The sequence below is a fragment of the Ylistrum balloti genome, unplaced genomic scaffold (assembly GCF_031769215.1).
Source record: "Ylistrum balloti isolate Yb309-2 unplaced genomic scaffold, AGI_CSIRO_Ybal_v1 Utg370282, whole genome shotgun sequence".
Classification (NCBI taxonomy): Eukaryota; Metazoa; Mollusca; class Bivalvia; order Pectinida; family Pectinidae; genus Ylistrum; species Ylistrum balloti.
This window is the reverse complement of record NW_026782216.1, coordinates 84,542-108,883: the sequence shown is the minus strand read 5'-3', so window position 1 is coordinate 108,883 and position 24,342 is coordinate 84,542. Positions and strand designations below refer to the sequence as shown.

The following is a 24,342-nucleotide window of genomic DNA, read 5'->3' as shown; positions in this document are numbered from 1 at the left end:
CATAGCCGGTGATGTCCCCTCCGACATGACAGACTTGTTTCAATAGAACATTTGTAAGGCATAGCCAGTGATGTCCCCTCCAACATGACAGACTTGTTTCAATAGAACATTTGTAAGGCATAGCCAGTGATGTCCCCTCCTTTCAGAACATTTTCAGTTCTTTAAGGCATAGCCGGTGATGTCCTCCGACACGACAGTAGACATTTAAGGCATAGCCGGTGATGTTTCAATAGAACATTTGTAAGGCATAGCCAGTGATGTCCCCTCCGACACGACAGAGACTCCTTTCAGTAGAACATTCTTAATGAATAGCCAGTGATGTCCCCTCCGACACGACAGACTCCTTTCAGTAGAACATTTGTAAGGCATAGCCAGTGATGTCCCCTCCGACACGACAGAGACTCGTTTCAGTAGAACATTCTTTAAGGCATAGCCGGTGATGTCCCCTCCGACACGACAGACTCGTTTCAGTAGAAAATTCTTTAAGGCATAGTCAGTGATGTCCCCCCACCCCGACACGACAGAGACTCCTTTCAATAGAACATTTGTAAGGCATAGCCAGTGATGTCCCCTCCGACACGACAGAGACTCCTTTCAATAGAACATTTGTAAGGCATAGCCAGTGATGTCCCCCCACCCCGACACGACAGAGACTCCTTTCAATAGAACATTTGTAAGGCATAGCCGGTGATGTCCCCTCCGACATGACAGAGACTCGTTTCAGTAGAAGTTTCTTAAGGAAAAACCGGTTAACTGTTGTTATTTCTTAAGAACAATGGAAGTCTAAAATGTTGTTTTTTTAAAACCTACACAAACATTACCTGTCACTGTATAAATCAACACATATGACTTTGTCAACAATGGCAGCACTTAAAACAGCCATATACGGGTCATATACCAGGTCATTTGTAGTTTGAAAGACTTCACTATGATGTACAGTATATAATGTAGATTTGACACTTTGAATGCCAGTCATGATAATGTAGTTTCAACATTTTGATAGACCCCTATCTATTTCAAGGAATTTTCATGACTCTAGGCTTTATGGTTCTTAAGACATCAGAAACAATGACCAGGTAATATCAATAACGATAATTGAAGACAGATTGCAATGGAGAACATGAGACTCATTCTGAAGTTTTAATCATGTGACCTAAAATTGGAAAAACAACACTTTGTTCAAAAGGTTGAACATATTTTTTCAACTGATTCAACATGTTCGTTCAAATGATACTAAAAATACACTGTCTAATGCATATTTTTAAAAACAATTTATTGCATCATTTTTGAAATAGCATATACTGTATATATATATATGATAGTATGAATATATACCTCAATGACTGATGATAAATGTAATGTTTAACATGTAAAACACATTGGTGACAGCAAAATAAACTATTTTCTAAAATCTTTAAAACACATTCTGCAAAACCAGTTGCATATAATATTATATATAGTATACATCCAATATTTCAATGAAATTTATGAAATGTGGTATACACAACTCTTTCATTGTCCTCATATTCATTTCTGAACAATAATGTCATGAAAAAACTGTCAACAGTTTAGAGTCATGTGTGAGTCCAGCCTTTGAATGAATCTCTGTAAAAAGCAATGCAAAATGACGAGTTTCTATACCTTATCAGGCCTTAATGCGGGTACATGATAGCCCTAATTATGCATATCTATATTGTCAGGTCTTATATTAGCACATGATGGAACAAGCCTTGCATAAAAAGATCTGTATTTCAGACAATAAGGCCTTGATGAAGCACATGAAAGGCCATGTTATGCATATCCATTTTCAGGTCCTACAGCAGCACATGATGGTGAAAGTCTACATCAAGACTTTGATGTGATTTATGATCATGTCAGATATAAACACAAAAAATGCATGATTCTTCACACTCTGATATGAAATATAGATCTTGTGAATGAGCATGATTTTTTTTTCACATGAGAAAACATTATGACAGTCACACATGTTCAGTCCTCATTACATCTGTAAGCCCTGATTATGTCTTTGATTGGGGCTCTGCAAACTGGACATTTTGACCCCTGTTGCATAAGGTTACGCCCACAAGTGAAGCACACACACATATGCCCACATTGATAGAGGACTGAATCCGAGTGATTGTCCAAACAGATCAAACAGTGTGTGTCGTTGACTGGTTTAGACTTCGCTGCTACAGGCAAGGCAGTATTTCCATCTGCTCCTTAAAATAGAAATATTTTGATAGAATTTAAAATATTGCTTAATGTTATGCCATTTTACTGAAAAGGGAAGTAACTCTTGAATACTGAAAATCAAAAATAGAAATAACAAAATTTTGTCTAGAAGTACACTGTATATGATACTGTTGTCAACTCACTATGTAATGCATAGAGTATTCCTTATCAGAATGTTTTATTAATGTCTAAATCTATTTTTTAAAACTTATAAATATGTTATATAAAAAAATTATGACTCAAACATAATGATTTGTAAACTCACTCTTGACATCATTCATAGCAGCAGCCACTTCCTGCCTAATTGACCTCTGAATGTCCATCTGAAGGTCAAAGCTCAGCTTCATCATATTTTTCATCTCCATTAGCTGTGCTTTCAAACTTTGGATCTCTCTGCTCATGTACCGTGTTGACTGTGGACAAATAAACCGTGAAAATACAATATTTATGATCAGGCATACAGCTATTAAACATTTAAATCATACCATATTCAACCAGGAATAATCCCATGTTTTAAAATAAGCCCATCCCCGTAGTCAGAGGTTATTAATTGACAAATTGAGCTATTACAATAATTAAAGTGAATAGCACCTTTCAGTACAAATTTGAAATTAGATACAGTAGAGCCAAACAATGAATAAAACTGCATCATACAGCTGTCTCTTCCTTCTAGGACAGCGAAATCCAAAAAGATGGCAAGAAGTGTCAAAATCTTGATGGGGAGATGCACCAGACCCTTGATTCAATACATTTCATGATTTTCAAGCATCTAGTAATTTAGGGGGAGTGTCTTGTACTTGTGTATAAACCACAAAATCAGCTTGCTTTCATCATTAGACTCAATAAATAATTTACTTTATTTATTTTACAACAATTGCGAAGCAAGTTTTTTCAACTTATATAAATCACTCATGTTGGCTCGGATGGAAGCGTGCGGGGGGTCTTAATGTGAGAGGGGTCTTAATGTGGGAGGAAACCGGAGTACCCAGGGAAAACCCACGTGGTCGGGCAGGTGACCCCATACCTTTTCACATCCATTCCAGGAATCAAACCCCGGATGGCTATGTGAAAGGCGAGTGCGTTACCACTGTGCCACCTGACCATCCTACATTACACCCACTGTTTTAATAACAAAAGAGTTTTATTTACCTGTGTATAAGGAACAGCATGTGCACTGACACTCGTGACAGAAATATTATCAAAGTTGTCAGCTGGAGTGTTAATGTGAATACCCAGATCAGAGAAATCATTCCTTTCAATAGCCTGGGATTGGTTGATATTCTGTACAAATTCCTGGACTCTTGCCCCATCAAAGCCACTGTTGGCAAGTCTCTCCTGACGACAAAAAAAAATTTCAATTGCAAACGAAATCAGTACGAAGGGAGGTAACTCTTGAAAAATTATCTATTAGGACAGACACTGGAAATTTCACAAAATTTTATATGATGAACTGAATAAAAATAAAGAATATCATATGTAAAACAATTAATTTATAAATAAATAATTCATAAAGTTAATACAAGCCCTATTAAATTTCCAATAATAAAATCATATTAATCAGACTTCATGTGGAAAATCTCGGAAGTCTTAGTGATATATTAAAATGGTATACCTGCATGCTGATCTCCAGACGAGTCCTGAAGTCACCCTCCAGGGTAGAGGAGACAATTCGACTATGAACAAGCTCACTGATTTCCTGAACCATATCTTCATGGTGCCTATCCTCCCAGTCATATCCCAAGATCCTATCATAAAACCTGAAACAAACAAATTTTTGAAATCAAAACTTGTTCATAAAATCCAGAGAAATGAAGGTGCCAGAAGTCAACTGTATGTAAATCTTATTCATCAAATTTTGAGAGAAAAAAAACTCTGAAAATCTGCAAATACTTTTTGTGTTTCTTGTATTAATGTAATTTTCATTAATCCCTATAAACATCACTTTTTGTTTGGAATTTTATTTTTAATATAACCCTAGTAAAATGCTAGCCACAAAATATTGCTTTGCTAGAGAGATCTTGAGAGATTAGTAAGCTAAAGGTTGTGGGTTCAAATCATAGTGGAGGCATTGACAGATTAGATAATGATCTTGTTACATATAAATTCCACTGTATTTATCCAGTAATACATCCATGATTTGGAGCCTGCTTATTTTCATTTCTGTTGAACAACCAAAACATCTAAAAGAATGGTACTTCATAAAATCAGTAAGTCTGTTTCAAAACAATCTCAATGATAGTGAAAATATTTAAATGATATATAAGATTTCAATAACTTACTGTGGCACTGGAGCTCTAACCTCAGGTTCCTGTGGTGTGTCTTCAGAATCAGAGGGGGTGCCACCTGTAAAAAAAAATACAATACAGTCATACATTCAGTTTAAATATATGTAAATCAAACACAAAAAGAGAACATGTATTTCCAAAAGTTTATTTTCCACCCATCCAGGTAGTCAGTTAACCAATGAAGAAAAAGTTAGTGTTCTCATCACCATTTTTGTAGAATTATAATTTTTCTCAACGAGAATATTTAGAAATGGCATCCCACTTAAAACCCCAATTATCTAAACAAGTATTTTTCATAGATTTTATTTTTTAGCTTAACGAGACTAAAAAGACAATCCTTAATATCCAAGACTATGCAGAAATAAATTATAGAATCTTACTGTGTTGACTCAAACTGTTATTTGAGCTGACAGTGTTGCTTCGGCTCCTGTCTATGGTGGAGGCAGCAGTCACTAAAGGCGATGTTACAGGTACCACAGGTGGTGCCGGTACAGGTTGTGGGGTTGCTTCCTCCCGAGGGGAAGGTGCAGGTGAGGGTGAAGAGGAAGGCTGTCGTGAGGAAGATGGACGAGGAGTGTGGTTTCTTGCTACTGCTGAAATACTCCCTCTAATAATGTTTTCAAGATGACGGCGGAAATTGGTTCCAAGCGATGTGGATACACGCTGTTGTTCGACAAGTCCCTGAATCTCTACAACAATTGTCTCTGGGCGATGCTCTTCTACATTGTCTTCATTAATTGGAACATTTTCTTTCCCGTGGCTTGCTGCTTGCTCCTGAGCTGATTGTTTCTTCTCAAAGAATTTATTGATTGAATCCTTATGTCCTTGACTGGTCACAGGTTTTGCTCCATGTTGCAAATTCCGTAATTCATACAGACGCTCACTTGATAAAATAAGGAAAATCGTAAATACTTTGTCTTCAATCTCTGAAAGCTATTTTTTTTTCAATCACAGACTTAGATATATGTTTATATAAGTCAATGGTCTAATATAAAAATATGAATGTTTACTAGTCTTATTTTCATCAACATCTGAGATGAATTATCAAGGAAATAATCTTTGATTGACTATAGGGATACAAGGAAAAAAACACTTGAGACTTTTTACCTTCAATTGTCAAAAAAAAAAAGTACGCAAAACAAACGGATATAACTTTGCGTATTGCAATATGGTTCTTTTGAAACTAGAAATTTTTGACACAGTGTTTAAGTTGTACATTTCCAGATTAGTAATCATATAACATCAAATATAATAAATATCACGATGAAATTATGCCACTTGGTCAGGTTTTTTCAATTCATTGTTATTGGTTTTATATGATACACCCACCATTGTGATTTCTGAAGGAATTTTTGCATGCTTTCCTCATCACTACCATTCAACTGCTCGGCACCAGTGCATGTACCCGCCATGTCTTCTAAAGATTCCTGAACGCCTTGGATCTCAGAAGTGTCAACTTCTAACTCGGATGAACAATATCCTCCCTCTGCCATGATGTCTTCTTTTATATCTCCACCCAATATGTATACGGTCATATACTAAATTTAGCAATGACACCTGTCGTAACATAAGATTGCACCACTTGGTGATTCATAGATACGGTCTGTAAACATAAATAGTTCGGTTCGAAGAACACCCGGCTATTCCGCGAATTATTACGACACATCTTAAAATAGACACTGAAAACTCTAGAGGAGTATCAAATGGCCGATTCGAAAAGTCGAAAGAAACTCCAATTCAGTCATATGTTGAAATCTTTCTTGCGTTTTATCTTAAGAATCGACTTAAGCGTCTAAATCACATTGTTTTTAATAATTGCGGGAAAATTCAAGTCGAAGAATGTCGTCCTCTCTGAACGACTTGTTTTCACAGATTATTGATTCGGAACGCAGAGCACAAGAAAGAAAGAGCTATTTACAAGAAGGTGAGGAAACACCTAATCTAACATGGTCAAATCATGTCTGCACTCGCCATAAGCGCCCTCTCCCGCATTCCGCATATTTTGATCAGACGATATCGACCTCAGATTATCCTATTTAACTCGGGCAACTGGCCCGAATTTGCCACAGATCGTCCAAAATACATTTTCCGTAAGTCAGTGTTCAAAAAATGGATAAACCCTCTTCATTTTCAATAAGTAATCAATATTGAGGAATTATTTCCATGGCATAACTGTTGTTGTTGTTGGGGGGGGGGGGGGGGGGGGGGGGGGGGGGTTAAGAAATATTTCAATAGAAGTAAAACACAGACTGTTCACTTGTGGGTGTAGAATTGCTATTTCCATTAACTCTATTAAGAATATGTATTGAACCATTGTAAAAAGATCTGATAGTATTTAAATTTTGAAAGAGCAAGTTCAGTTTTATATGGAAGTATTGAACATTTTACTTAAACTTAAAGTTTTACAGCTTTGTCTTTAATTCATGATCATGTAATAGAGTTATGAAGATATACTACTCTTACTGGGACTGGGAGTAGGGACTAGACTTTAAGTGGCAGTGTGTGTGTGTTAAGCCTTAACTTATATATATTGATATTCAATTTGAATTGTTTGTAAATACACATTATTGATTGAAAGTGAATTTAAATCAATTTTATGCTTTTTCACTTATTGTAACATATATCGAGATTGGTATCAAGTTACAGCAAAGGTGACAGACAGTTTTATTATGATACCAAATAAATTGTGTTGTCAGTTAAGAGCAAGATAAGACAAAAAGAAGCAGATATTATCAAGCTAAAACAAGAAAAAGATGAGCTCCAAGAGGAACTCAAAGTTAAGGTATGTAACAAAGAAAGAAAGAACAAAAACACTTTTATTCATTAAGACTTTTTTAATGATGGGTGCCAATCAGATAGGTATTCTGGTTCCACATCATTTCAGTGTGTTGACACTTGAAAGTGGCTGTGAAGAAGTCACATAGTCAACAAAGTCATGACATGAGCTTATTGCAAAGTTAATGCTATTCAACAAATTGAAACGTAAAAAAATATACATGTACATTCATTTGCCTGATAGGGTTCATATTTTAAGCAATCTAGAGTTTAAATCTTGAAAATATTGAGGTGGCATACCTGTGTAATATGTTAAACAGTTTGAAAAAATAATGAAAAAATTGAAGGCTCAAGCAAAGTGATTTGATTGGCTTAGAGCTGATTAAAAACACAACTGACTAATCACAGAACTTCAAAGCCAGTACAATATACTATTATGCAAACTGGAGATTTGTTTGATGTATATCAAAGGATTTTATCTTATCCACAAGATGTCGCACATGGAACCTTCAAATTCACCGTGAAATGTTACAGGGGTACAGAGAGCGATAGAGAGCATAAATCCTAGAGTATCGAGGATGGTGCAAGCTTTGCATATGTATCTAACACTAACTGTTTTATCTCATGTCAATATTACCACTGGAAACATGTGGATCGTCTTTAACTTTCTTGTAAGATCTGTATGTAGATATAGGGAGAAGGCTCTATTTGAAGTCTGAATATTACACCTATAATCCCATTTTAAGCAGCAAAGTATTTGTCATTTGTACCATCTTTATGTTCTGTTTGCCAGGTGACTGATCTAAACCATGAAGAAATCAACCTTATGATGATTAATAACAAGAAAGAGGTTCTTATGAGCCAGAAATCTCAGTTCCAGAGAGAAAGAAAAGAATTAGAAAGTCAACTGGTATACCATATTTTTTCCATGTCCTTGAATGAGTCCATCAACCATCAAATACAACCGAGTCTCATCAAGTCGTCAAGTATTGTCATCGAAAAAACTTAAACATTTACTATAACAACATATGAGTTATGAATAAATGATAATAATAATAAAAACAGTTTTTGAATAATCATATTGTACCGTCAGTTGCAGTAAAAGCTCTTGATTCTGCCACATTTCTCATTTTCTTGGTACCAATACAATATATAATTCAATACATTACAATACAATACAGTGCAATTCAGGGTGTTTTAAGGTAATAAGAGATTGATGATATTGATTTATGGACTTTTAAACAGAAAGGTGATAAGATTACCTTAATAAGTACAATAATACATGGTAATAATCCTATGTAAAATGAACGCTGGTATCTAAGCAGTTAAAGAAAGTTGAAAGTCCATAGGCTATATGAGGATGGTGTCAAAAGGGGCATCAAGAGTGGAAAATGAAGTACAGAAATAAATAGCAATTAGAAAGGAAAGGAAATTATTAAGTTTCCTAGTGTTGTAATGGGAGCTGCAGATCTATTCTGGTCTCTTCAATGTCCCCATTAGTAGACAACAAAGAAGAAAACCCCCAATTCTGCATGGGCCCCACTTTTAATCACCTATACGTTAATGCGGCGGAATGCAGCAGACCCTTTATTTGGAGCCTCCATCTTATGTTCCCCAAACAGTAGTAAACAAGACGTCAAAGGAGAAATTCCCAATATGTAAGTGGTACTCTCCAGCTAGTTGCCTCTTATGACATGCAGTGAGATACAGCAGGTTTGTTCTTTTACATCTCCTACATGGGTCATAAGAACAAATCAATAGTTGATAAAAACTTGTAATTTCAAAATAAGCAAACAATTATTGTGTAAAAATGGCACAAAATAACATGTTTATGATGAATGTAAATCCTTGAAGTATAGTAACTGTGAAGACGTCTTATAAAAGAACCAGGACTCTGACCAGCTCATGACATGCAATGCTATAAGTATTTGTTAAGTGTGTAGCTAGGTTTCCATTCACCTATTGAATGTTTAAAAGCTGTTATTTGCTGTTACAAAAAACTTACTGGTTCTAATTTATTTGTCATTCATATACTTTACAAACGTTGACGTAATTGGTGTAATTCATACCTGACAGATAATGACGATATTAAGTATTTGTATTACATAACTTTTTCATGTGTATAAGAATTTGGTTGTAGTGTTCTGTTAAAGCGCTATTACATTATGAACTGAAATGTTTTATGAAAATACTGTTGTCTATACTGGAAAATGACAGCATATCAGATAATTGTACAGAAGATAAAAAAATACAGCTTTACATACAAATTTGTGATTAGTGCAGTACATGCTAAATAATGATTTAAACTGTATCATACAGCTGCTTCATTCTTCTAGGATTTGTCAGTGATGCTAAAAGCCTAAAATGTGGAAAGTCAGAGGGATTCTTGGGAAAACCAAGTTATCGAATCAAATGTTTAAGTATAGAATTGGAAATTTGTCCATCCAAGTACGAACGTACATACCATCAGGCATTGTCAGCACTCAAGTGGCTTCATTCCTTGAGCATTCATTCATTTTTGATTCCTTCTTTATTTCTGTGTGTTTTACATCAGAGAGATGTATTGACATAAAGCAAATGACACACAGTATGATAGTATACCAGTACTTATCTTGTACATAACAAAGTAGTATAACACTTGGATAATAATTCATGTTTAAGTAATGGATAAAATGTTCAATTTCAAATAAATGCACCAACTTGCGATATGATGTTCAAGTTAACTGTCAAAATATTATGATATAACACAAGTTATTACCACATACAATAAGAGTATAATGGTTATGTAATATGATATACTTCTAATGTAATATAATCTAGTATAATTACTGATTCTATTAAATGACTTGCATTTTTAATTGAATAACATAATGGTCCAATATATCAATGATCTTGTATTTCTCTGCGTTGTTCAATGTATTGGAATAACACAGCGTATTATATTGATGTACAATAATCTTTTACATACACATTGGTTTCTTTAGGAATGATGATGATAATAGAAGCAATGACTCATTCAGAAACTTGAAAATATGTAGACAAACATGGTGCAGACTGTACAGTACATAGCTGTATAACTTCATTGCATTGTTTTGTCACTGGGTAAAGGAATTTCCCTAATTAACTCTATTCAGCTACAGTTTGGACACTTAATAATTCTATCAATTTGAATACAGTTGGTCTTCTGTAATATGGATTAATGTATGTACTTCAGAAATTGTTATAAAAATAACATTTGAGAATAAAATGGAAGTCATCCTCGATATCGTTTGTTTGCCACAGTACACTTTTTTCTCTCTCTCAGCTGATTTCTCTATCTTTATATTCAATCTAAGACTGCGTGAGCTTAACCAAAGTCTTGTGTGATTGTACTGTGTTCCTCTATTTGCTTACACAGGTAGTATTGTAAAAAAAGAATAATTGCTAATATCGGATAATATCTTCTGTTGATAAATGTCGTAAAATCTTTGTTTAATCAAGCTGAATGCTATTTTCTCATTACACTCTGTATTCCATAAATAATTTATTCCTAAATTGTTCAGCTTGGATATTCAATATCCAAATCCCAATAGATGCTGTCCTTTCGTCAAAACATTATTTCAAAATGCAATTATTTGAAGCTGTCAGCTTTAACCAATAATTTAGCGTTCTTAGCTTCTTACAAGTTAAAAGTTGTAGTGGTCTTACAGCAAAACATACTAGACATTTACATTTTTTTTTGTTTACACTCACAAGTTTTTGCAAAAATTAATATGCATTTTTTCTGCATATAAAGCTTTGTGAAATCCCAAAATTGCCAAGCTGTGCCTTACAATACTATTGACAAATGTGTCAAAAACAGATATCTGTGTCACAATATTAGTTTGTGATTTTTAATTTACTTTAGTCAGAGTAATATGCCCCTTTCCCTTGATCAGTCACATGTTTTGGGGTAACATAAAATTTTCCATTAAAGATTAAAAGCATACCAAGATGATTTAATTGGTTAACAATTTTGAGTTCTATATGATTATAGTACAATTTCTCATTATTCCTGAAACCACTGATACCATCAAACTTCATTCACTTTTAAAGACCTAAAATGTCTTGAACAGGTGCGAGCTTTCAGGTTGTTGGGTCAAGGTCACAGTTATTCTTGAAGAAAAATGTTAACAGCCCTCTAGGCACTTCAGTCCTTGTGGGATTTTGATCATACAAACAACCTTAATATATACAAGTTTAAGTTTCAGGGTTATTGGGTCATGGTTGCTGTTCCTATTATTAGAAAATCATTGTCAGTGCTCTAGCAGCCTTAGTTCTTGTGTGATTTTCATCAAACTTCACTCTTTCAATGCACTAAAATACCTTTCTAAAGAAGAAAAAACTAGCTAATCATGCTTCAGTGTTACAATCATGTAGATTGCCCCTCAGTTATAAGGATATGGCCCTCAACATGCATATTGGATTCCTAACTTCAAAAGACTCTGTTTAAACAGTGTTTTAGCATTATCTAGCCTAACTGTTCAACCAAACGTTTGTCCTGACCTCATAATTCCATTCTTATTACAATTAAATCTGGGTCACAACCTTACTGTGATATTGTTTACTCAAAAATTGGAATTAATGTTATGTTAATTTTAAAGAACACCAAAAGCTGCCCTTTGTCTATTCCCACCAAAATTGGAATTAATGACACAACAGACTCTTCATCTTTAGCCACCTATCTCATTCTTTTCCTACAATGAAACCAATATGGACAACTTTCCACCAAGCTATATGATAAGCTTGATGATTTCAATTGTGAATTTTCCATTTCATAATTTTCCCTTGGAGTCTCTGTGGAAGTATTTCTTTTGTTCATATCATGCTCTAATTTTATTGAATTTTAGTATAATGTTCACATGTTAGGATTTTCCTGTTGCTGTTTTATTATCCAACAGGTATGAGTTTGAGGGTTATTGGGTCAAGATCACTCTATAGAAATCATGGTTAGCACTCTTAGCATTTCTTACAGGATTTTTAATCAAACCTCATGCACTTACAAATGACTAAAACACATTTAACATGCATTGGTAATGAAACTGTTGTCACATTGTCCCACCTTTTAATTGCAAAATTACATCGAAATCAGTTACAAAACAGTTGTATCTTTTTTTTAAAAATGAAAGCCAAACAGCAACATCTTTACGAGTCATTAGAAAGGAGCGACACCTAGCTTCAAAGCCATTACCATATACCGTTATGCAACCTTGAGATTCTTTTGATGTATATCAATGGATCAAACTAGTCTTTTCCACAAGGTGTTGCACATGAAACATTCGTTGTAGTCATGACATGTTCCAGGTGTGCAGAGAGCGATATTAAACATAATTCCTTAAGTATCAAGGATAGTAGAGGACATTTATTGCTTTAGCATGGCAGAGTATGTTTGTTCAATATGGTTTACCTACCTGGCATAACAACTAAACAATATAAGGTATTTGTTTGTTGGGAGGACCATGTTTCTCATCAATGAATTAGATTAGGAAATTTGGAGATTTTAACATGTATAAATATAAGCTATACTTAAAGTAATTAATAAAGATGATGAGAACAATTGTGACACAATCAAGTGTTTATGTCACAGGAACATCTAGAAGAAGAGCAGCTCAATTTGAATGAGACATTTTGCCAAGATGTGGAGAAGTTTGTCACTGAGTTTGGGCTTCTTGGTAATGGAGCAAATCTACGAAGAGAGGAAGCACTTCGCAAAGTAGCAGAATTATCAGGAGAGAAAGATAAATTGCAGCAAGGTTTTTTTCCCAAACAATTCATGTCATATGGGTATACTATTATACTGATAGAGTTGGTAGGTAGACTTGGTTACAGATTTTTAGACCCTGTGGCTCTATCGCCACAGTTAAAAAACATTATGATATGTCTTTAGAGCAGACAACATACATTGGGAACAAGTTGTGACTAGGACCTCAATAATTTCATTTGTTTGATTATTGAAAGTATCAATATCTCATTTCTATAAATGAACAAAATATGAAATATTAATATCCTTGTACCAACAGAAGCTTAACTTTCTTTTGTTTGGGAAAAAAAAACCCCAAAATTTGAAAGAATTTTGCCTTGTAAAATAAATGCACCTAGTGAATGGAGATATTATAGATATCATCAAGGAGTAAGAAAATACAATGGCATCATTTATTATCATTATTCACATTTTGATTTTCCTCAAATTTAGAATTAGTTACAGTAGAGCTAAATATGTAATTTATACAACACTACAGATGTTTCCTCATATGACTCCTCAGTGATGCTAGGGGCCTAAAAGTTTGAAACTTTGATAATGGCTGAAGAAAGTCTGAAAGTGACAGATAGAATGTCAAAATCCTGACAGGGAGGTGAACTAACTAAATAATTCAATGCATAATTTCATTATTTTCATTTATCTGTTAATTTTAGAATAGCAAGTATATGTGTGTATTCTATATTTTGACAAATTTAAACATGGATTGCAGGTTATGACAAACCTTGAGGGTAAAAAGTCCCACAGCGATATTTACCATCAGCAATCTCAAAAATTGTTCAAAAGACACATAAGTGAATAGTAGCACTACTATTAATTCATGTACACGGATACTAATTGGAGTAGGGGTTATCTGTATTTGACATTGGGTTCATGATTATAGCTGCTTTCTAATACTAAGAGTTGAGAGTAAATGTGACAAAGGAGAATCATATGTACTTAAATTATCAAGTAATTATCATTTAATTGCCAGATCAAAATTTTTAATTATCGGTGTTGAATTTATGTCCAATAACATGTTGTTTTCTACAGATATTCAGAACTATGAGGAACGTGTGGAATCACTGAGAAAGCTGAAAGACAAAGAAGATTACCTCATGGATTTGCTGCAAACTACTAAATCCCAGCATTTAGGTATTGATAATGTATCTTAATTGAGACCATATACCTGGCAGTAAATAATATCAACAAAATTACGCAGAATTTGTAATTGAAGAGTAGACTGTTACCATTTTTGAAGGATTTTGTCACACGAGTCGTGTGCACTATCTTCAAATGTTTAATGATGAGTTCAATTTCTGAAGGATGTAATGGCTTCTCAAAATTTTGAATATTACTAAGATACCAAGCTTGAAATAAGGGATAAGATATATCTCCAATAGACTACTACTGCACAAGTATACACTTAGATTAGTCTTTCTTCAGAACTTTGTGAAAAGGTTGCGGAAGAAAAAAGGAAGTTGGCAAAGCAAGAAGAAGAAAAACAAAAAATCCAGTTGTTGCCAACGACTGATGCAGAATTCATCAGGTAGTGTTAAGTTGGCCATGATTGGTAGCTATTCTAATGAATAATATACGGGATATGTGGCAGAGTATTTGTGGAAGGTTTCAAGAAGAAAACTAAGTCAAAATCAACTAGGATAATTTTCTTTATTTGCTTATTATTTATGTAACATCTATTTATTTACTCAACAGCAGTTGTATTAAAAGTATTGGACAACAAGAATTCATTCTTTATTGATTGTTCATAATTATATCACAGCTGAAATGAATCAACAAGATGGATGATTTTTATTTACCAACTTATTTCTTGTATTTCATCATATTTACAACAGACTGCAGAAAGAAATAGACTCTGTGAAGGACGAGGACTTGGAACGGACATGTCACCTCCTGCAACAACAAGTTCAGGCTCTGCAACAACAGCTCTGGCAAAGAAAAATCAAGAACAGACATCAACAAAAACAGCAGCAACAACAACAGACAAAATATCAGCAGAAAAATACTTCTCAAGCAACTAAAGTGTCCTCTCAGGTCTGTAAAACAGAGAGATGAAACTCATTCAGGGTGTACATATTCGAATCCAATATGTTGTTCATTATTCCTGACCTCTGGTGAAACAGGCGAAGTTTGGACAGTTCATGTTTAGCCTGCTACTAGAGGTCTATACATCATTATAGCAACTTCGATTTTAAATCACCAAAGTGAAACAGATAAATACTGTACTATTAAAGTAAATAAGTCTGTAGCTGCTACCGAGTTCTTTAAAAAGATATTCAGGTTTTAAAGTCCAAGAAGTCACATGAACGATATCTATCTTAAAGCTCTGTAAATTTGTACCAAGTGATGTACCTTTGATGCAGTGCTGATTTCCAGGAATTAGATTATGTTCATTTAAATCTTTTCATCTGAAAATATTCATATAATGTTATTTTGCAATTCATTATACAAAATTTTAGATGTCCTAAGTTTGAGAATTTACAGAATGGGTGGGGTTAGCCAAAACAAATTTTGGTTTTATTTCAGTTCATAATTAGTGTTTAGTTGAGTAGTTTAAGTCATATGCATTTCATGTTAACATGGTCTATTAAAGCTTATGTAATCCTTAATCCCTGTAAAATATGCATATATCTTCTATGGAAGATAGGACATTTAATAATGAGACAATTGAACTAAATGAAATGCATTACTAATATTCAATTGAAAGTAAGTTTATACACGGATCTATATCAATTTGTAATCAAATATATCAAATGATAAATTTGATATAAAAAATGATATACATCTACATATTTATTTCACAAGCAAAAGAATGACTGCATTTTGTCAGCTTTATACTCACCTTCGACAGAATGAAGATGCCCTAGGTGTGTCCACACGAAATCGCATCTGCAAGTCAAATTTCACCACCGATACTTCTGTTGAGTCCTACCAATCAGAGACATCAGTAGGTGTTACTCTTTTACGAGGAGTGTAATATGATTTTTTTGTCCTTGTATATGGAAATCACTGATGATATGGCAAAGTTGTTGTTACTTAAACCATACTTATCACCATTACATTATAAAATTACTGGGCATATTTTTCGACTATTAAAACGTTTGGCTTTTAAGATTACCAGAAAGCTGAAAGAAACATCAACAAGCAATATAACCTCGCTAAATTCTGGAAAGCCAAGAATAATATATCAATAAATTAATAATTTATGTTAAGATTTTACTTGGATAGAGATGAGTGCTTCATGAATATTATTGTCCAGGAAATTAGGGTCATGCCACGGGTTGTCCCAAACAGACCAGTATTACACAGGTAGAAATATATAACTAGACATTAACTGAGATTAATGATATAACCCTTGACAGAGAAGAATATATTCTGGATTCAGAAAGTCTTTCTTTAATAATTCTATTACACCCATGTATACCTTTAGAAACCAGTTCTGGAGGATCTGTCATTAGACAACTTGGAGGAAATTTTTGATGATAACCTCATGAATCTTCCTGAGCAAGACATTCAACCTGCACCGAAACATCAGATTTTTAGAAAAGGTTTGTTGATACCTTCACTTATCCAATCTTGTTTTAGTGATTTAGCTGAAAAGAAATTTGTGGAATCCCACTCTTTGACATCACTGAGGTATGAAACAACCATTTGCTTAGTTCTCAGGATATACTATTCACGTTATTCAGAAATTATTAGATATATGAAAATAACGAAATGCATTGAATTACAGGGTTAGTGCACCTCCTAATCTAGATTTAGGCATTTTTTGGTCCCGTTTGATTATCTTCAGTCACCTTTTAAATTCACAATGTAAACCCATCTTATCAAGGATGAGTCTGAGAAGGACCAAATAGCTGAATCTTCACTAATTCTAAATTTGTATTAAGAGGTGCGATTCAGTTGATTGTATGGATTTTGTACAATCATCATTCAATTCTAGGGCAGAGAGGGAAGATGCATCAACTACCGCACAGCCACTTCATCCAGACCTTCTCCATAATAATTCATTATTCTCTTTGTGCTATCTTTTATTTGTGATAACATATGAGAAATTACTAAAAATTCAATGTGATTTGAAATTCAAAAAGTTTTTAATGGTTTTTGTCAGTTACGCACACACTAAATTATCAAGGCAACATATGCAGTGGAGATTATGAAAAAAAATTACAAGGGAAGACTATTGTAACGAGCAACAAAGTAGTTTGATATGTTTAATTTTTTTTTTCAGGTTATTCCACAATATGATGGCTCCATTCAATGCCTAAATCAAGAACATTTTTATCTATTTTCATTTTCCCGTATCATTTAACAAATTACCATTCAACAAATTACCATTCAACAAATTACCATTCAACAAATTACCGACTGTTCTAAGGCTAGATCAAAACCATTTCTGTTTTTTATTGTATTTTTCCATGTTATTCAACAAAATAATGACTAAACGAAGACTAAACCATGAACATTTTTACTTTTCAGGTCATGCCATAAAATGAAGGTTCAATTTATAGATATATTATGGATGGTCTTTTGGAATGCTGTCAAATCTAATGAAGATCTGACTTGAATTGAGCTGGATTCCTACCTCTCTTTATTAATCTTCATCTTTGAAAATGAATTTAGTTCTCTTCCCATTATTAGGATTATTATCATTATTACGACTTTATTGCTCTTGTGTTGTAGCAAACAATTTCATACAAATTAAATACTTTCCTTTTTCTGTGAAACTTTAAACCACCACAAGAATTCAGTTTCTAAACAATTTTATTATAAAGTAACAGAAATGCATTATTAAAAAAGTTTAAATGATAAAAACACACTATAACCTATAACGGAATATTGTTTCTTATTTTATCAGTTTTCTTACTGGCAATATACCGTATTTGTCCTTTTAAGGGCGCCTGCTCTAATAAGAGTGCCCTAGCAGTTTTTTAGGTAGTGAATAAATATAACATTAATTTCTTACCTTTACAAAAACATTTTACTATCCAAAAACATTTAAAACTGTTTGTGACAGTAACGTTACTCTTCATTAAAGTTCTGTATCACTGAACTAGATCTAGAATCTTACGTTCTGTTGCTCATCCCAAAAAGTCAACACACATCTGAAAATACCCGTAGGTCTGAATGATCAATGATCAACGGTCAGGACTATCAGTCAACACATATCGGAATATACCGGTAGGTCTGAATGATCAATGGCCAGGACTATCAGTCAACACACATCGGAATATACCGGTAGGTCTGAATGATCAATGGTCAGGACTATCAGTCAACACGCATCGGAATATACCGGTAGGTCTGAATGATCAATGGTCAGGACTATCAGTCAACACACATCGGAATATACCGGTAGGTCTGAATGATCAATGGTCAGGACTATCAGTCAACACACATCGGAATATACCGGTAGGTCAGAATGATCAATGGTCAGGACTATCAGTCAACACACATCGGAATATACCGGTAGGTCTGAATGATCAATGGTCAGGACTATCAGTCAACACACATCGGAATATACCGGTAGGTCTGAATGATCAATGGTCAGGACTATCAGTCAACACACATCGGAATATACTGGTAGGTCTGAATGATCAATGGTCAGGACTATCAGTCAACACACATCGGAATATACCGGTAGGTCAGAATGATCAATGGTCAGGACTATCAGTCAACACACATCGGAATATACCGGTAGGTCTGAATGATCAATGGTCAGGACTATCAGTCAACACACATCGGAATATACTGGTAGGTCTGAATGATCAATGGTCAGGACTATCAGTCAACACACATCGGAATATACCGGTAGGTCTGAATTACAATGGCCAGGACTATCACAGTGGTAATAATCGTCCTCATCCACATCAGAGTCACTTTCTGACTCGCTTTCAAGTTCCCAGTTTTTGACGTCAACTGTTTTGTTATAATTCACAGCCTGTGCTATTTCCAAATCTAAGTTGGTAAATACCTCAAAATCATTATCAGATTCCGAATCATTCATGGCATTGCTAATGCCACAGACTTTGAACAATTTCCGAATAATATCCGGGGTAGTGCTGCTCCAGGACTCCTTGATCCATTTCAGAATTAGTTTTTTTTTCAGGTGGACGACGATTTCCGTGACATGTCAGACTGACTTCACCTTCAAAAAGCCACTCATCGTATTCTCCTGTTCTAGGATACATCAGCCGGTTGTAGCCTGCTGGTACACCCACCGGATATATAGGCAATGTATTACAGGTTTTCCTAGTCACATCCTTGACGTTCTCTGTCAAATGACCTCTAAATGTGTCCCATACGAGAAGTCTTCCCCATACTGTTTTTAGCCATATTTGAACTATTTTTTTTTTATCTGCCCACGACTTTTTCCCAGAACCACACGTGAACAACAATCCCGGAAGGCATATCTGTTTGCGGCAGTGGTCTAACACCCGGTAATAAAACGAATGGGGCCAACTTTGTTCCGTACAGACGTCTGCTAGCGCTGATAAAATCACGGTAATCCTCTCTTTCTCGTACCCAGTACGCTCACAGTGTTTCTCCATCCAAATCAGCGTTATATCCATATTACCGATATTTCAATGTTCATAATTACGCAGTCTCCTCATGCGAGTAATATAATGAATCGCAAAAAATAATCCACCTGATCGTCATTTGCAGAAACACTTTTCTGGGCTACATGGGTAGTCTGTCTCATAGAAAGTCGATGTCTCCGTTTGAAAGAGCGAAACCATCCGATAGAAGCTTTAAAAGATTGACATCCGTTAAGTTTATGAGCCGTAATGCCTCAGCCCTGAGTGCTTTTCCAGTTACACGGACTCCCTTCCCTTGCCGGTCTGATAACCAAGTCATAAGTTCGTTGTCAACGTCCAAATTTTTCACTTTCCTTCCACCGCCGGAACATCTACGACGCTGCTTCCTTCGGTTCTGATTTTCCCCTCATTTTCAGTCATCTCTGCACACATTTTCTATGAATTTTGAAATGACTATCGGCTTTATGGTTACCGTTTTCTTTGGCAAATTCGATCACCTTAATTTTAAATTTGTTTCGTAACTTTTCATTTTGATCAAAATGGCGTGGTGTGGTGTAGCCAGTCTCCAACACGCGTTGAGACAAAATTTGACACGTAAGCGGTACCGGCTTGTCATGGAAATTTTTGGCAGGCATCCAGAGATGAGGACTAGGTGCAGTGACGATCTTGACAATTTGTGAAAGTGATAACATTGTTTCAATTCAGGTGCATTAGCGGAAAATTAAGTGTCACTTCAGCAGTTGTAACAGATTGATTTAAGTCTAAACTATGTTGTGACCTCATACTTTCTGATATTTGACAACCCCATGACTATTTACCAGATTTTTAACTCAAGAGAAAAAATATCTCGGTAAAGGCGCCCTACTGGTTATTTACTGGCGCTCTTATTAGGACAAATACGGTATTGAAATTTTCAAATTTGAAAGCAGTAGAAAGTTTATAAATCTTGACTTTAATTTTGAAAGGATTGTAGATCAAGGGAGTAAGAAACATTCAATTTGATATAAGAAAATGAATCCTGTGACCAAGTAAGTAATAGTTTATAAAATAGTTGGATATATTGCAATAGATAAATTTGATTGTTAGATATTTGCTGGATGGTTACATAAATAACAATGAAATATACTCGTTGAAGAAATACTTTTAAGCAATATTTTCTCCTTGTAATTACCCAACATAATAATGTGAATGACCAAATGCGGTACAAGTTCACGTATTTAGGTTTAAATGTTAATATCCTGATTTTAAATGTTTATAATTGGATATTCAATATTGATTATTTGATTATATTGTCAAACCTATAATCAGATTATAGTCACTAGGTACAGCAACTCCTACATCCCCAGATTGAAATTTACATGTCACAGTTGATTGGATATTCAAGGTTCTCTTCCAGACCTCACAATTTTCATGCAAGATGTCAACATCTGACAAACTCTTGACACTCTTAAGAGATGCAGCAGCTTAATGGAGATAATGGGAGTTTTAGGGGTCAATTATGTGGTATGAACTTGCACATGTTTGACGCTCGTTAGTTGCTGAAGATGTTTACCTTGATCTGGTTTGGGAATGCAACATTACTTGGATTTATCATGATTTTACGTGGTTGGTGTCGTCAATGAAGCAGAAGACGACTTCTTTTCCGGAACATGTGGTTTCATTTACCCTGTACTTTTTCAGGGATCTCCGTGTAAATCTTTCTTTTGTTTATATATTGTCATAGTTTCATCAAAATTTCGTTTGAATTAAGAATCTGTTGACATGTTGGTGTTTTTAGAATATATGATCTATAGAAAAAAAATCACACCAGTGATGTATATACAGCTAGGTAAAGATTTATGTGATAGGGTGGTATTGAAAAGTTACACTTGCAGTAACAGACCGCTATGAAAGTGACATACACATGTGGATCATCTCCATAAAGACAGAAGATTGCAGACAATACTCCACGATTTCAATGTTTAACAGCACTGGTACTCCCTTGAGTTTGTCATTTGAATGACCTTATGCTGTGGTGCAGTATGATGAAAACCAAAAGAATTATATAAGTGGGAAGACCATGAAAAAATTGCAATAATAAATAAGCTTAAGTGTTCCGGAAGGGTAAACATCTTCTCTTTCAGTGACAACTCCAAGTATTTAAGTGAAACTAAATTGATTTGATAACCTTAGTATATCATATTGCATCAAACATTATCAGGCCACAGAATTAGATGTAAGAAAAACAAAACAGAGATGTTACAAAGCAATAATATTTATTATCAAACAGTTAATATATCTGGAATGTTTCATAGGTAACTGCAAACAAATATGAATATAGCAATAACAATATATGATGCCCTGTCCAATCACGTCAGAAACCCATGAGATTCTGCATGATCGTTTTTACAAGCAGTCTCGTGAGTTTCCGACAATGCCAGTAACCATGCTGTGTGCTTATTTACTACTGATTAATATCTTGATAGTCACCTCACTTACTGTGTTAATTGCCTGCTACATAAATGTAGGATTAAAATGGTTAAAATGAAGTGTTGAGTAGACAACCAGAGATGATTTCTGCAAAATAGCACCACATCCCCATATTTGAAAACCAAATTCATTTGATGCAACAAGAGTGGACCTCTCGGCTGTGATGTCAATATCCATCAACATTTCACATATCTGTTTTAACTTTCATTCTTTTGGAAGTACATAACTGAAACTGGTTGGAATTTCTTGTTATCCTGAATATCATTTTTCATAATGATCTGAAATCCAATATGATCTTGATCATTCAACATATTAAACTTTAAATCAATTTTAACACTTAACCATATGCTATTACTAGCAGATCAATTTGAATTTTTTAAATAAAGCAAGAAGGTGATTTACATGACCCTGACAAAATGCTTAACCCTGAATTTAGGTCCTACTGAAGTAATTCAGCTGGAATCTAACACAAGTTAAACTGACAGATGGTCATGTTTAGATGTCATTTTGCTTGTATAGAATCGAGTAAAGAAATATCATATACAGTTCAACTTCCCCAAACTGATCTTTCTCAAAACCAATCACCTCTTGACACCAAATGAAGCAATATACCAAATGATGTCCTCTTTATTAGTACATATTATTGTGTATAAGCAAATATTGTGTTCCAGTTGGCAAACTATAGGGAATAATTTCTAACAAAATGCTCATGAAGTATTTGAAAATATTTTTGGTCAAAACAAAACCAAAAACTGCACCAAGAGATCATATAAAATTCAGAAAAATGCACTGCAGAACAGTAACATAACTAATATTGTATGTTATTTAACAAAAAAAACAAAGGCCCAACAGACCTGCATCGTAGTCGTTACCATGTTATTCATTCATGTCCACGAATCTATGGCTTTCAAAGGAATAAACAAATTTGTAGCTTGTTGTTTAAGCTTCTTTTCATTTTCTGTATTTTTAATTGAACTTGTAATGTGTAAATTTTACAAATGAAATATTGTTTAAACTAAATTTTGATGTTGTGTAACCACATCTTCCTAATATAGTCTGTTATCATTTGCCAAAACACTGGAATTTGTCAATAAGTTACAACATACATAAAACAAGGTTTGTTTGAAGTTACTTTGATAAACAAAGAATTTTTAGTGAATTAATTTAAAGCATTTACAAATAACAATGTAGTAGTTCAAAAGATAATTCCTTTTTCCATATTGAAGCTGAAGATCATACTAAGTTTGACTGCAACTGCAATAAACCCAAATTTCAACCAAAATAGATGTACATCAAAAAAAGGGGAGTCTATTACCAGGCATGAGCTTACTACCAGTGCTTAATGCAAGCAAAGTGATTTGACTTTATACACAGCATCTGATCTATGTATTGCGTCATCTTCATGACACCACTGTTAAAAAGACAGCAGGATTCCCCTTACCTTCCATATTCCTATTAATAAGCTAAAAAAAATCATAAAAATCTTACTGACAAAGAATATCTTCTAGATATTAATGATTCAAAGGATGAACATGTACCAACTAAATGTCTTGATTGTGTTATGAAGACTTTCTATTGAATTATTTCTCCATTTTTAATTTTAAGCATTTCAATTTGAAAAAAAAAAAAAAAAAATAATCAAAATGAAATTCTCAATAAAATGTCTGCAGTATTCTCATATCATATCAGAGACAATTCTGATTTGGCATAAAAATACTTAGTACTTATGTACTTTGAATAGAAGACTATAAATTGAGTACTAGCTTGAATACCAGCACAATTATGCTCTGTAACTAATTACATATAAAAACCTTGAGGGCAATATAATCAAAAAAATGATATGAAAATACATTTATATAAATAGAATTTCTTTGAAATGGAATGTTTTTTCTAAAAAATAGGATATCATGAAATAACTGTCTTGAAATATTTCTAAACATTAATATAATTATTACAAAAGAATGCATAAATTCATGAAATAATTCAATGATATTAGCAAGATCTACATATATATTTACATTGGAACTTGTCATATCTTACAGTTTCTTTAAGCCAATATTACCAGTATGCTGAAGATTTGGTCCATTTTCCTGAAACTTTCTACATCTTTCTCCTCACATATTCATGATCAGTTGTGCAAATTATGAAAAATTTAGTGTTGTATACCTCATAATCTTCCAAATTTTGTTTTTGCATTAATTTCAGAATTTCTGGTCCATAACCATTTTCTGTAAATGTAGAGATGTGATTGGATATCTTTACTAAAATC

At 34.0% G+C, this 24,342-nt stretch overlaps 2 protein-coding genes across 2 annotated transcripts; one reads left to right on the top strand and one right to left on the bottom strand.

Annotated features, from left to right (window-relative positions):
* Window positions 1-1,256: 1,256 nt before the first annotated feature.
* Window positions 1,257-6,126, bottom strand: LOC132552849 (uncharacterized). Its single transcript, XM_060217040.1, has 7 exons — window positions 5,847-6,126; window positions 4,898-5,400; window positions 4,512-4,575; window positions 3,845-3,989; window positions 3,382-3,567; window positions 2,498-2,645; window positions 1,257-2,219 (listed from the first exon to the last, which is right to left on the bottom strand). The coding sequence occupies exons 1-7, from the start codon at window positions 6,050-6,052 to the stop codon at window positions 1,990-1,992; spliced, it is 1,482 nt and encodes a 493-aa protein (XP_060073023.1). The 5' UTR covers window positions 6,053-6,126; the 3' UTR covers window positions 1,257-1,989.
* Window positions 6,127-6,356: 230 nt separating this feature from the next.
* On the top strand, window positions 6,357-17,316 carry LOC132552831 (coiled-coil domain-containing protein 172-like). Its single transcript, XM_060217022.1, has 10 exons — window positions 6,357-6,441; window positions 7,214-7,299; window positions 8,086-8,202; window positions 12,898-13,063; window positions 14,101-14,202; window positions 14,494-14,596; window positions 14,904-15,102; window positions 15,899-16,015; window positions 16,499-16,616; window positions 17,300-17,316. The coding sequence occupies exons 1-10, from the start codon at window positions 6,357-6,359 to the stop codon at window positions 17,314-17,316; spliced, it is 1,110 nt and encodes a 369-aa protein (XP_060073005.1).
* The last annotated feature ends 7,026 nt before the right edge of the window (window positions 17,317-24,342 follow it).

Excerpts from the sequence above, each read along its gene's own strand:
- LOC132552831 (XM_060217022.1), top strand. The coding sequence starts at position 6,357 with ATGTCGTCCTCTCTGAACGACTTGTTTTCACAGATTATTGATTCGGAA. Across the intron at positions 6,442-7,213 it reads AAAGAGCTATTTACAAGAAG|TTAAGAGCAAGATAAGACAA; the intron begins GTGAGGAAACAC and ends TTGTGTTGTCAG. Across the intron at positions 14,597-14,903 it reads ACTGATGCAGAATTCATCAG|ACTGCAGAAAGAAATAGACT; the intron begins GTAGTGTTAAGT and ends TATTTACAACAG.
- LOC132552849 (XM_060217040.1), bottom strand. The coding sequence starts at position 6,052 with ATGACCGTATACATATTGGGTGGAGATATAAAAGAAGACATCATGGCA. Across the intron at positions 5,401-5,846 it reads TTCCTTCAGAAATCACAATG|TGAGCGTCTGTATGAATTAC; the intron begins GTGGGTGTATCA and ends TATTTTATCAAG. Across the intron at positions 2,646-3,381 it reads ATGCTGTTCCTTATACACAG|TCAACACGGTACATGAGCAG; the intron begins GTAAATAAAACT and ends ATTTGTCCACAG.